At 37.8% G+C, this 14,520-nt stretch overlaps 1 protein-coding gene across 1 annotated transcript in view; it reads right to left on the minus strand.

Annotated features, from left to right (window-relative positions):
- Positions 1 to 1,227: 1,227 nt before the first annotated feature.
- usp43a (ubiquitin specific peptidase 43a) overlaps positions 1,228 to 14,520 on the minus strand; it is a 100,539-nt gene continuing 87,246 nt past the window's right edge. Inside the window, exons 13-16 of the mRNA XM_069167419.1 lie at positions 13,043 to 13,292; positions 11,347 to 11,505; positions 7,277 to 7,438; positions 1,228 to 7,168 (exon numbers count right to left, since the gene is read on the minus strand). Coding sequence (XP_069023520.1) covers positions 6,033 to 7,168; positions 7,277 to 7,438; positions 11,347 to 11,505; positions 13,043 to 13,292 — 1,707 coding nt within the window. The 3' untranslated portion in view covers positions 1,228 to 6,032. The remainder of the gene's footprint in view (positions 7,169 to 7,276; positions 7,439 to 11,346; positions 11,506 to 13,042; positions 13,293 to 14,520) is intronic.

Genomic DNA, 14,520 nt, shown 5'->3' on the forward strand with positions numbered 1-14,520 from the left:
GTTCTTGTCTTTTGATGGCCAACCTCAACACCAATTTTCACCTCAGTTGAACTGAGCAGTGCTAACAGACCAATTGTTATGTGCACTAAATTTCCCCACTGTGGGATTGATAAAGTCTAAAGTCTAAGTCTGGTTGTGGGTGCAGCCTGGAATCACGCTAAAGAGTTTAATAAAGCCATCAGTCCACTAGAGGATACAGTGCCTCGTCTAGGCTTGCCCTGTCCTCCCCAAGTGGCAGTGATGCTGTGTCTTCCAGGAACTGTAAAGAGAGTTACAGTAATTGTTTTGGGCAACCGAGGACAGTAAGAAGAATATTTTAGACATTTGAGGCATGAAATGGTCGTCTTCAAGTTCGACTTACATGCATCATGAACAGTAACTGCCTCTTCAACCAGAAGTAAAAAAGTAAGGTAGGCCTGCAACTAACTATTATTTTAAGTTATTGAGTAAATAGTAAATTTTGACTGTTAAAAAAAAATGATGAAATCACAATGTAAACAATGTTACAATGTTGAAGGGGTTGCTTGTCGTAATGAACCTACAGAGCATTATCACCCAGATTTGCAGCTCCCATCAGCTTCACAGAAACAAGCCTTCATTTAGCTGTCCAGCTCGCAGCTTTAATGTTTTGGTCCACTGCTCAGCAAGTAAATAAATAAATAAATCTAAAAACCTACTTTACACTGTCTGTTCAGTATCAAAGGGCAGACAGACAAAGTAAGTAGCCACATTTCCCTCAGGAGTTTGTCAAGAGCAGAAAACAGAGTTAAAAGTGTGAATACAACTTCTGTCATCAAAGGGCCAGAAGCACAAAATGAATGTTTGGATGTGTGAATAAGAGAAATCTATCAAACAAGTTTGCCATACTTGTTCCATACCTCTATATTTTATGCTCCAATTGGACACAGCCCACGCAACATAACTGAAACGTCCCCGGTTTCATTCCAGCCGGGTATCTATCATACCTCCCCGCTCACGTCTTGACGAGATTTTGTAGATTAAGGTGACACTTAGGGAGGCCAGGCTGCATAATCAGTAGTTTTCTAGAAGTGCACAAACACTTACCGTCTTTTTTCCTGTCTGCTTATTTGTGACTTCAAAAATCAAAAGAATTTCTCTTTCAAAATTTACTGACACTTTATCAGTTTCAGATAGAAAACAATTAATCAGCACATGGTTGATAACATTTTTCTTTTAAAATTTCTAAATTATATAGGACCATAAACATAAATATCATCTTTTTATTTTGTGTATTAAAAAATATGATATAACAAATATATATATATAATATACCATCATGTACAGAAGACAATTCAGGCAAAATTGTAGTATTACAGTGAAAGCATACTTGTTACACCCAAAACAATGGAATATAATGCATGTCAGTTCATTTGGATAGCGTGACATCTTATTCCCAATCGCAACACCCTAGAGGTTAAACGGCCACATTTATTCTGTCCCTCTCTCTAATTTTCACGCAAGCACACACACAAATGTACGTCTGTGCATGTCCAAATATGTATACGGATTTGTTTTACAAAATGTTGAAACACTGCATATAAAAACACCTTCAATCCCACAAAAGTTATGTTAACTCCAAAGTGCTCAGTTTGGCCGAGTAAACACTGCGTATATGTGGCCACATGTGGATTGAGCCATGGAAAGAAACACAGAAACAAATTAACTTTGTGTTTCTATTTATACTGTTCACCACATATATAACATAGCACTGCAATCGCAGATTAATAATCTACTGATTTAACTTGATAAAAATAAAACGTGAATTGATTTCATTTTCTACCGACGACTACATGTGAATGTCAGGGAAGAGGCTGCACTTTAATGTACTTTTATATTATATTTGTTCATAATTATCAGCACAGTTTAATGTAAAGGGTTCAGATATAGAAATTGAGATAGCCATTCCAACAGTTTCTAAGCAACTTTCCCATTCACGGTCAAATACAGCTTTGCACTCTCTTTCACTCTGACCGGAAAATCAGAAAACAGAGTTTTCAAGCTTTAAAGAAGAGGGTTGTGCTGACATTTTTAATGCGCAAAAAAAAAATAAAAAAATTGTGTGTATGTTTATATTTATGTTAAAAAAAAGCCACAGCTGTCAGTTCACTGAATGGAGCATGGCTGTTAAGAGCACAAATCATGGGCTACAGTGGGTTTTTTTTCACCATCTGTTTGAACATAGTGGTTTTGGTCTCTTTTGTAGAATGGAGAACAGAAGCTTTTGTAAATCAGTTTCAAGGACAGGAAAATTACTGCTGCAATCAGAACAGCGCTACAAATAATCCCTCTTGATTATAAGGAGAAAATAATGCTGTTCCTGTGGTTGAAGTTTGTGTTTTCTAACTTTTTTGTTGCAGAAAAATTCTGAAAAAGAAAAGCCTTTCTATTGTTCTATTTGTTAAATATATAATTTACCAAAATATCACCAATCAAATCTACAACAACTGAGTAGGATTTACTTTGTGATGTGACTGTTTGTGCTTGCAACATGAGTAAAAACATTCCATGCTTATTGAAAAGCTCATCACCCTGGTCTGCAGATTGATGATGCCATTTGAGTGTTGCTAAGCCCATAAAGAAAATGTTTGGGATGTTTGGCAATTTTAAAGATTAGCTTTTATTCTTTTCTGGCATCATCACATTATGAGCAAGTTTTTAGTCATACTATCAATTTGTAACAGAGAATTTCATGTATTCAGAGTTCTAACAATGTAAGCTGAGGAGGGAAAACTAAAGGAGTGTTAGCAGTTTAGAGGAGAAGAATCGACCGAATGATTTAACACAAAGAAACATGGTCTGCATCACACTTAGAGGTGCAATCAAACCCCTGCTTCTGAAATTAAAAATGTATATGTCATTGACTTGGAAGTAAAGTGTCATGGTTCATAAGCAGCTTCTATTCTTAGCATAAACATTAGAAAATGTTGATTACAGTGTTCAACTTGTACGTAGAACAATGACACGATGAGCTACATCCTGCCGATCTGCCTAGAAAACTATCATAACAGTGTTTAACATTTTTTGATTGCAATCCTGACAGGTTCCTCAACAAGTAGGGCTTTGAGTGTTAGTATTGCTTGATACATTATCCAGTGTCATTAATGAGACGTGAAACAGCAGCATTTCGACAAACTTTAAACTAAATATAGTGTTTACAGCAAATAAACCTCTTCATCTGTTTGTCTTGGTGATAGATGGAATATGGGACTACTTCATATTCAGACTGTTTCATAGGATATGATATGAAAACAGAAAACAAAACACATATTCCTATGGGAATAATGACTATAAGCATTCAAATGTTCATCTTTTGACATTAGACAGTTCTGCATATGCGAATAAACAGGAGATAAGAGCTTGCTCCAGTCTTTAACATGGGTTGACACATTGATGCAAAGCTTCAACAGTCAGCCAGGCAGTCAACTGAACTCCAAAGGAGAAAAAAAGACAAATCTATTTAGCGATAGCACAAATGTATTTACTGTGAATCTGGTATTCATTGTTATCTTCAGGAGTCCATTAGAAATTTTTGTGATACCATAAATAGTACTGTTTTTCAGATTCAAACACTGAAAAAAAAAAGGTTAGAATACATATAGATAGTCTTGGAGTGCTTAGACAGTATTTGATGTTGTTGTTTTTGCAGCAGCAGCACAAGGCTGCAGAACTGATGACAGACAGAGACTATACATTCAAAAATAATGTACATCTTAATTATTTCAAATTAGGGTTTTTTTTACTTATTCCTTACTATGTTTCAGGGTCAATATTCCAATGAGTTGTTGTATTGTTGGGAAGGAAGAAAACAAAAAAAGCAGCTTCTCCATTCGAATACAAGTGTACGGTGATTATTCTCATTTTGTCTCAAACACTGCCAGTAAACTGTCTGGAGGACGACTAACTTGTTCCATCTGCAATGTCATTCATTTAGAATAAAACATTTTAAGCCTTAGCGGTGGTGTTTTTTACTTGGGCGCATTCCCTTAAGAATGAAGTGCAATTAAAATAGTCAAACTGTGAAAATATCAAGGGACATACATGAGGCAAGCATCCTGGCAAAAACCCAAACTTTACTGCCGCTGCAGCAGATGTGGCGATTCAGCTGGTGTCATATTTGTTACAGTACGACAACATTTTGAAGAAGACAGCGAATTAATGGAGTGGTTGGGGACTTCTTGGGAAAATAAAGCTATCACTCTGCATTACAGTGTTTATGTTGTGTATTTTTGTGGATCCAGAGATGACCTTGAAATCAGCCACAGTTTCTTATTTCTACACGTGATCAATCAGTTACAAACAAAGCATGTTGACGTGTACAAATGTAGTACGGTAAAAAGAAGTAATTATAATACAGATTGCATTTGAGTAAATAAAAAAATGGCTGCATGGCCGAGAACAAAAGGAAAAACTCCATCATATTACATCATAAAATTCTGAGCTGTCAAAAGGCAACGTTCACAGCAGAACCTTCATTATGCCGGATTCACAAAGGAAACATTTCAAAACGAATCAAACAAGAAATCAAGTACAGTACATGGTGTATAGCTCCTTTTTGTCTACATTTACTATGTCACAAAAAATATAAAAGAAAATTCTTTAAAATTTGTGTTTAATAAATGAATAGATTTTTTGGGACATGACTGTGACTGTGACTGTCTGCTGTTTAAAGGTATGGGTTGCGCTGCAAGATGAACAAACACCTACTTGTTGGTATAATTCTCTTCTAGTATTGACAGCTAATTAGAGTTGTATTGTACGTTTAACGCACAGTAAATGCATACATAAAGAGGATATATAAATTATAATGCGTATTGTATTTCCCTTCCATAGATTAGATAATTCAGACCAAGGAATAATTTTATAATAAAAAAAAAACCTCACCCTAACTCTGATATAAAAATGCATTTTTGTGTAAATTATTAGTGTTTTGTGTAGTTTAACTTTTTCTGCTGTGCTGTGGTCAGACTGAGGCTGCAATGTGTGCAGCTCTGCTACAGTGAAGCTTGACCCCCCCCCAAAAAAACCAACAACAACAACAACAAAAAAACACACAATAGTGAATACCATGTTTGAGTGAAAATCCCTCACAACCAAAGAGGAACCAGTACATTTCTAGAGCAGCTACTCAGGGGCACATTTGCCAAAATGAGACTCAGAGAGGCAGAATTTTTCCACGAACCACAGCTTCAGTGTACAGTACGTGATGTGGCCACATTCTCCATTTAAATTGTGTTCACCACCATTACAAAGCCCACAGCTAAATGCAAGTCCTTTCAGTTGAAGTCATTGATTAGGAAAAAATAGAGGCGTAATTAGACTGAAGTAGAAGAAAAAGAAACATGAATTAATTCAGTATGGTCAATATGGGGATAAATCGTGCTTTATAAAAATAGTATTTTGTTCATAGCCATCTTGTGCTTTAAATAATCAGGGATTAAAGATGAATAATTGATGCTAATCAGAAACTGTTGCTTCAAAGTACCACTGTTAATCAAGTGGACACAATACATTCTTATAAATACAACACAATCAGTGTGTCTTAATTGTAACCCAAAACTACAAGAGATTAAAATAGAGTGATGAATTTCAACACTCACACTACATTAATAAGACACAAATGCGTACAGTATGCTTGTATGTGTGTCTGTATTTGCGTGGTTCCAGTGCTAGACATAAACTCATTGGTCTAAACTGCATAATAGTTGCTCAGGCACTTGTTTTAAGTCACAAAAAACAGATTAGAGATGGACTTTGTCAGACTTTTGATGGACAGGTCACATCAATTCATCCTGCTCTTTATTCACCAGCATTTAAGGACTCTTAATTTGCTCAGTGTCTCTCAATTTTATGGTGCAAACTGCTTGAGTCAGTAAATTTTCCATGAACAAAAAGACGAGTCATTGAATGGAATGCTATTGCTTTGATCTCAGAGATTGTATGTAAATTACTTTAAATTACTTAAAAAGTTTTGTGTGTGTGTGTGTAGATGTGTTATACAATGAATCTCTGCGTCAGAAGCTGGACTCAGCAACTGTTCTTTTGCGCCCCAGTGAGGTTGTGCTGTAACGAGTTCTCTGCAGGGTGCCATAAGATGGTTTGTCTGTTGTCAGGTTGCGTGATGGTGCCGGCGCTGTAGACATCCCATTACGATGCAAAGATGCTGTCCTACGCATGCTCTGTTCCGCTTTATTGGGGATGTTGGAGGAGCTCTGGGAGCGTTTGATGTCAGTCATGCTTCCAATCTTCCCGTTTGCCAGCTCATCAACCAGATGGCCAGAGCCATTAGACTTGCCTCCTTCCACTCCTGTTCTGCCTCCCGCTGCGCCATTAGACAGTGACAACCTTGACAAGGTCCTTCTGCCTCCTTCCTCATCGCCTCCTCTCCCTGACTCGCCCTCCTTGGACTTCCTTGAGTCCTTTTCCTTCTTCAGGAAGTTACCTTTGAAGAAAGAGAGCAGTCCCTCATGGCTCTTGGGCACTTCTCTATTCTTGGTCTTTGAGTTTTCATCATATGCATGTTGTACGTGTTCCCTATTAGCCCGCTCACCCTTTTGTCTTCTCAGCGTCCCATCATGAAGGCTGGGTGTACTGTAGCTGGGCTGAACTCCAGCACTGGAACTCCGTTTTGTCTCAGTATCTTGGGAAGATTTGGAGGAGCTTTGCTTCATGGCTTCTTTTTTTCGGGTAAGGGTGTTACTGCTAGAGCTGGTGCTGATGTTAACTGTGCTCTCATGTCTTGTCTGGCTCCCCTTTGTGCGTCTCAGACTGGCTGTCTTGTCTGATGACCGCCTCTGGCCCTCCGGCACCTGAGGAAAGGGCTCCTCTCCCGCCTTACCGATACAACTTATACTCCCAACACTGGAAGACCGAACAGCTTCCTTTGAGCTACGTGGCTCGCTCATCAGTGTTACTATTGGATCCTGTGTGCACCGGGGTCGCCGGCCAGATTCTAAATACTGTACCAGTTCCACAGGGGCAGGATCTTGGACTGGGGGAGGCACTGGGTCAGGTTTTCGTCTGTCCTTGGAACCAAAGGACCAGCGCAGGGGAAGCACTTTGCTCAGGGTGTCCTTGGTCTTGCTGGGGGCTCTCATGCTCACGCTGCGCCCCTGCAAACCCCGGACAAACGGCCTGCTTTCAAAGCCACCTGACAAGTACGTAGAGAGGAAATACTTTTTATATTCAAATGCAAGATCTTTGAGTAAATTGTTAATGAGCCACTAAATCATGCCAAATCCTAGAAGTGGTCACTTACCCCGTTCCCCTTTAAAGCCATTGTCAAGGAAGACTGGAGACTCTGGAGAGTCAGGTATGGAAGATGGGCAGGTGGTGGAGGAACGAGACACCAGACTGCCTCTCTTACTGTCCCCTGTCAGCCTGATAAGCCAGTGGTCTGACATCGACGAACTTGTAGAGCCTTTGAGACCAACAGACAGAAACACAAGATCAGAGGAGGAATATGATTTAGCATTGCACTCCTGTAACATTGTTGGATGATGTACAGTTGTTGAAATTTTTTTAAAACGGCTAATTTTACCATGAGCCAAAAGCCAAAATCAAAGTTGAGGATTGGGCTACAAAGATCTGGTGAGCTCACTTCTGTCTAATAACCCCAGACGTTTTTCATTTTCTATCTTGGAGTATTAAACCCCAACTGAGACTTCGCACAGATTCTTGTGGACAAGAAGCTTTATAACTTTTTTTCCACCTATCTTTTGGTCCCAGCTTTAGTTTTCACTGTAATTGTAGTCTGGAAAACTTGTTGGCGTTAAGGTTTGCTCACCCTTTCTGAAGGGCAAAACAATCAGGAACCAGTGGGGGAGGCTAAGTGCGATGACCTTGAAGTAATGTCTAAATGTAGTTTCAGCAGTGGTAGAGTTTCAGTGAATATGGTGGTTAATGCTGATTGGTTAAAGGCTGCTCCAATAGATCCAAAATGACCTCAAGGGTACGCCAAGTAGGATACAAAGATGGAAATTGCTTTTCTGTGGAGAATGACCAGACCTATTTATTCGCACAGTGAATTTGTGTCTGGTAACACCACACTAGTAGCTGTAGTCCTTTGAGTGTAAATCACTGTTGCCCAAGTTATATATGACTAAGCGTGGCCAAACACATATATTCACAACTCCCCAAAACCCGTAAATTGAAATACACTGGTGAATTGATTATTCAAATACCACAAATATTTCAAATACCACAATGTAAAACCTTCCAGGAGTGTATTAAGAATAATGTGTCTAGCATTTAAAGATTTATTTAAGTAAACGTAGAGAGGTAACAAATAAATGGTTCCCTTCAGTGTTATATTGTTGGATTATTATTACTCATGCATCAATATGTGAGCATCATTATAAAGTGATTTCTAGTTGAGGTGAAACATTAATTTATTTAAACCTAAAGCAAGACATTTGTTACGGTTACAGAATGTTTTTGTAATTAGTAAGGATTAGGAGGATGCATTTAAAAGAGCAAGGAAAGTTAGGATTAGATTGTAGTGTTTATCCGGCATATGTTTGTATCGGGAAAAAAATAAACCACTGAATTACTGCTTAATTTGTTGTGGACGATTGGGGTGCCATGGAAACAATGTATTTTATGACATGCAAATCTGAAAATGTAACCACCATATGCTATATGTCTGGATGCATTTACTATTGTGGCAATGTTACATTTGTATTATTTGTGGTTCTCCCTTATAAAACCACTGTCCCTGAATGCCCCACAGTGGTGTGCATGGTTGGGCGGGTGAACCGACAAAACGTAAAGTTTTTACTGACCCTGTTTGACTTTCCCAATGCACCTCTGGTGCTTCCTCATTACTGCTTGCTGTATTAAGTATGAGCAAGTAAATGTGTATCACAAATGTCCTGTCTTGCAGTGTTAATGAAAGTAAAAAATTATTTGTGGATCGGCCTTATGAACATCAGCCCAGTAGTCTTTCTGTAATACCTCCAGCTTTGAAGGCATCTCTGTTCTGATTGTAAATGGGACAAGATGATGGCCATCGAGATACGAGAAGGCACAAATAACAAATTGCAAAAGTTTCAGCTTTGATTTTTACTGTTGAAAGAGGATAACATTAAGTTCCCCTAGAACAATGCCATTTGACACTCACTTAAAAACATTTCCTCTGGTCTGTTTGAGCATATCAGCTTTCAGTTTAGAGGGATCCAAGTTTGTTTATTTTCCATATGCAAGACATACTAGACACAAAAAATTTGCTTCGATATGTTTTTTCATGTTTAAGTCTGACTGGCTTACACCTCAGGTATCAAATATGTGCACTTCACATTTTGTCTCTAATATCTTGGGTCTAGAAGCTTGACATACAGCCTATTGGTTTTACACAGATGAAGTATGCTTTTGATAGGGAAGGAAAGTTTATAAAGATAAAGGTTGATACATTAACGATTAGAGGCATTCTGACATTTGTAGTACCCGTATCTGCTTGCTCTTCACTGAACAGCCATGGAAAAAGGGTTCAAGTTCATCTGTAGACATTCATTACTGTTATCCTATCTGGTGTTTAGTTCTTTACATACCTTTGCCAGTGGCATGTTTTTCTCATACTTGAAAAATTATATTTCCAGCAAAAATCAGTAGATCCCAAACAAAGGCTTGACTATGCTGTATAAGACTGACAGAAGGTGCCAAAAGAAATGGCCCTGCGGCCAAGGTTTCATTGATGTTGAAAGAGCAGCTTTCATGCTGGTAGTTCAAGACCTTTAAAAGATAATACTTTTATTATTTAGTAAAACAATTCCACAGTACCCACTCTAGTCGATCGTTATTAACCTTTCACTGCTCTTTCAATCTTTACAGCTAGTAGTTAAGCAATTTCTGAATGAGTTTTTCTTTTCTGATGTCCTTTATTTTATTTTTTTATGCTAACAGGGCCAGGACTCAGATTTTTCAATATATGGTGTTAAGAAGAGAAAATGCACACGTAACGAATAAAAGTGTCACATTAAAAATATATGATAGACATGATATCAACAGGGGGGTGGGGGGATAAAGGTGGGCCTGATTTACTAAACGTTTGCGTATGTAAAATCATGTGGAAACTTCACACTACCTGCAAAAAAATGCCCTAACAGATTTACTAATGACGTACAGTGAGGATTGCGTCTTTCAAATGTGTAATTTAACACACGTTGTCCATTTTGAGTGTTTGCCTGCATGCATATGTAATATTGGGCGTTTCTACTTGAAGGTTCAAAATACTGGGAGGGGAAATGCAAATAGAAAAATTCTGCACCTGCAACGATATTTACTAAACCTGAAAGTAGAAATAGGAGAAGTGATTGCGTGTTTATTTTAGTATCATTGAAAGGCACGTATTAATCAGGTGCGCAAATCTGGAGAGGTGGCTGCTCTTATTGTGGTGAGAAGGAGATGCAGAGAAACCAAAGAATACGCAGATAACGTGGTTTTACACTTGTGGAAACATTTTTGAGATGACAGGCAAAAATTATTCAGACATATCGTTTGTCCAGCCATGACATTTCTGAGTGATTGAATTAACTAAATGATGATTGACAGCCAACAACAAAGACGAGCCTCGAAATACCAGCAATTAAAAAACTTTTTACAACTCAGCATTGTCCTGCATCTGGGTTGTTTCAGCCTATCGTTATTTGGATATCCCACCCAGTCCTGTTATTCAGGTGTGCTGTCACAGGTACTGAATGTATCCCGCAGAATTCACAGGTAGCTTCATGAGGTTCACGAGCACTCGTGAGGCACTGAATGAAAAGTCACTTGCTCGGCACAGAGGGAACATGCAAACTCTGCACAGAAAGGCCCAGGCCTGGATTTGAACCCAGAACCTTTTTGCTGTGAGGCGACAATGCTAACCACTGCCCCTATTATTTGAGATCTTAGTAAATCAGGCCCTTTGAGCGCAAACCACTGTTGCCTAAGTAACTCTTTAAGGTAAATCTTGAACATCTTGTTCTCTTTGGCGATAAACGGTACCATTAGCTGTGTTTTTGGACTTCACTTCCCAGAGATGTGTGATGTGGTTGGGTAACTGAAAAAAGGTCATTGAACTGTGACACTTGGGATTTTTCCCAGGAATGTCACCACTAACACCCAGCGCATTCAATTTGTAATATTAAAATACAATTTCAATTGTGTGACTGAACAGACATTTATTTCTTAATATGAAAATCTTTTAGATTATTACTTTAATTCTTAAGTACACGCATTTATTTAATATTTAAATATTTAGTCCATTTTGGATATTTCAATAAAATAGTGAGCTCTTTTGTCCATTAAATTATTTATGCTATCTAGCCTGCTTGTCATTTGATAGCTTACCTCTGACGGAGCTACTGGCTGACCATGGAGGGATGGTGTTGCGTCTCTCGTAGAAAAGGATGTACGCTCCTCTGGTACAGACTTCCTCCTCTGGCACCAGGTCTACGCTGCTGTCATCATAGCTATACCACTGGCCATCCACTGAATTCCTACAGTAAGCTGGAATAGAAAATGACAAGTATATCAATATGTGTAACTTAATGGTTAGAAAATGCTCAAATCATGTCATGTAAAAGTTAAAGAATGGGATATTTACTCATTTTTACTACTACTATTATTATTACCAGAAAATTTCATGGAGACCAAACAATTAATTTATTCCATGAACATGTATTACCTGTGTAGCTCCATACTCACTGGTCTCTACAAACATATAGTGTTAATAGAAGAGCTACAATTTTTACGATTTACATATAAAATCAATCTGCTTTACACATGCTGTTATTATCAAGAAAAAAAACGGTAAAAGGAAATGGATCCAACCACATATGTTAGACTAATTGTATTTCACAAAGTATAACACAGAGAGCTGTCCACTAACCACACAAATAATTCTTCTTTAGTGTAGAGTGTTGTTTCTTTTTGGTAATTAGTCCATCAGTCAGGTGACAACCGATGCCTATATTAAACTTTTATTAAAGGTAAATGACACGTAATATCACTTCATGTTCATCTTACAATGTGTAAGACTCCCACCTCCATGCCAAGACCCAGACTTGACTGTGTTAAGAGCCTGTTATGGTGACAACTGCTGCTTCCTCCTCATCTCCTACTGTCTCCAATTTCATTACATATTAGCCTCAATGATGAGTGTCTTCTCAAATTTCATCACTGATTGTAACTACAATTTTGTGTTAAAATAAAGTTACATAATAATAATTTAATATGTGACTGAAGTTCATGTGACCGGTGGTACAGCGTTAACCTCATTAACCACATATTGGCAGTCTATGGCCATGTTGGCAATTAAGGAAATTCATCACGTGTAGGAACTTATTCTGCTGCAGTTACTGTCTAAAATCCAAATTGTGGCCAATGGTTTGTATCCAAACCTTTTCTTCAAGCAGAAAACACTACATATTTACTTAGCCGTTTACTCTAGTGAGTATGTCATCAATAACTTGAGATTCCCTAATTAAAATGAATGTTGTCTTCCTAATGTTTATTCTTTTACAGTCTAATACAGGGATGGCACAGCATCTCGTCTCTGTTGATACCTATATGGGGACTGGGATTTGAAAAGTTATTAGTCTGAGGTTATGGCCTGTTTTGTGTACGGGGCTATTTATAAAAGGCCATCTTTATTTATTTTTAAATCTTGAATCCTACTTATCATGAATTGATAGACTCATTGCAAGACAACTCTACAATGCAGCACTGATGTGTTATTCTTCATAACGACATCAGCAAATGAACTCAAAGATTGAACATAGATTTTCCACAACAAATACATTGGCTAAAAGTAAGCATAATGTTCCAGTTGAAATTATTCAAGAACAGGATCCTAAAATGATGGTTTGATCAACAGTCAAAAAATAAAGCCAACAGTAAAATATAGAAAATATGCATTCACTGGTATGATGTGAAAGAAAGTAAACAAATGCTCATTATCAGTAAAGGTGAATTCCCCAAATGTTAGTATTTTCAGCCGATTAATGACTGAGTTAATAATTTATCATATCACGCAGTTCCATACCTGTATAATGTCCTCCGTGCATTCCTCCATGATGGTTACACACAGCATAGAGATCATATAGATATTCTTGAGGGAGGATCATGTCAGCAGATTGGTGGTGTTGGCCTGAGGGCTCTTTCCAGGAGGATGTTAATGGCCCCAGGTTCAGGTTCCTCACACTCTGACTTCTCTTCACTACATGGGGTGCCATGTCCAGACCAGTCAGAGGGAAACGCACCAGGGTTGACAGCTTGTTCCTTCGCTCGCCCACCTGTTTCAACATTTGTTATTTATATATAGAGTCCATATACTGTTGCTTCAGAAAGTATTCAGAGCCCTTCACTATTTTGAACACTTTATAGATAGGTTTGAATTATATTTCAAAAATTGTAGTTTTCACATCAATCTACGCTCATTAACCCATCATTTAAATATGAAACCATGTTTTTAGAAATGTTCTTGCAACTTCTTAAAAATCTAAAAGGGATATTTCTCATTTATGGCACCATAAACTGTGGTCAGGGGCATCCTGTTAGCTAGCCTAATCCTTGAAATGTTTCTTGAATTTTACTCAGTCCACCAGCTGCAAACTGAGTGGATTGGTGAATTTAGAAAGGGACACACCATTAAATGCAAGGCACTCTCTGTAGACCTCCACAATAAAACTGTAGCGAGTCATCGGTCAGGGACAGGGTATGAAACCATTTATAAAGTTTTCAGTGTTCTCAGAGCCAAGTGGCCTCAACAGCTGTGAGGTGGAAAAAGTTTATAACCAATAAGACTCTTCCAAATGTTGATCGGGTCTGAATTTAGGGTCTGAATGTCCAAAATCATGTTTTCATTTTATCATAATGTGACTTTAAACTGATTTGGAAAATGTCAACATTATTCAAATAAAGTCAGTTTTAAAACACTATAAAGTGTTCAAAAAGTGAACTGATCACTGACATGACAGTGTCTGCAGGCAGAAAAAAAATATCATATCATTACACATATTTCATGATTTTGTATGAAGCTGAGGATTGGATATTGGAGATACAGATTCAATACTGGTCTGATTAAACAGCTATCAAATTAATTTAGTATCAAATAAGTAAATACAAATCAATCACATAAAAATGGACGAGGACTGGCATCACAGGTGTCTGTAGGTTGAAACTTTTAGTCATGTTCATTGGACCACTAATCTTTCTGATGTCACAGCAGGATTACTGCTTTTAATGGCAAAAAGAGAATACACAAACATCTGATTGTGATTTTCTGTTGCTCTCCTGTGAGAGAAGTGATTTATAAGAGCGGATTTAGCCACTGAGAAAAGTTTCAGTAGCAGTTTTCAGCAAAATGTGACTTATTAATAAGTATGTATTTTTCCTTCGTAAGATTTTTTTTTACTATTGAAGATCCAGTATCCCTGGGATTGGCATTTTATCATAATGGAAGAGCCCACATGGTTCCTTGATTTTATAAATTGTGTTGTGCAGCGCACTGGCTTCACGACA

Source organism: Embiotoca jacksoni, unplaced genomic scaffold (genome assembly GCF_022577435.1).
Source record: "Embiotoca jacksoni isolate LCO1_2020_lvr unplaced genomic scaffold, fEmbJac1.0.p SCAF_4, whole genome shotgun sequence".
Lineage (NCBI taxonomy): Eukaryota > Metazoa > Chordata > Actinopteri > Embiotocidae > Embiotoca > Embiotoca jacksoni.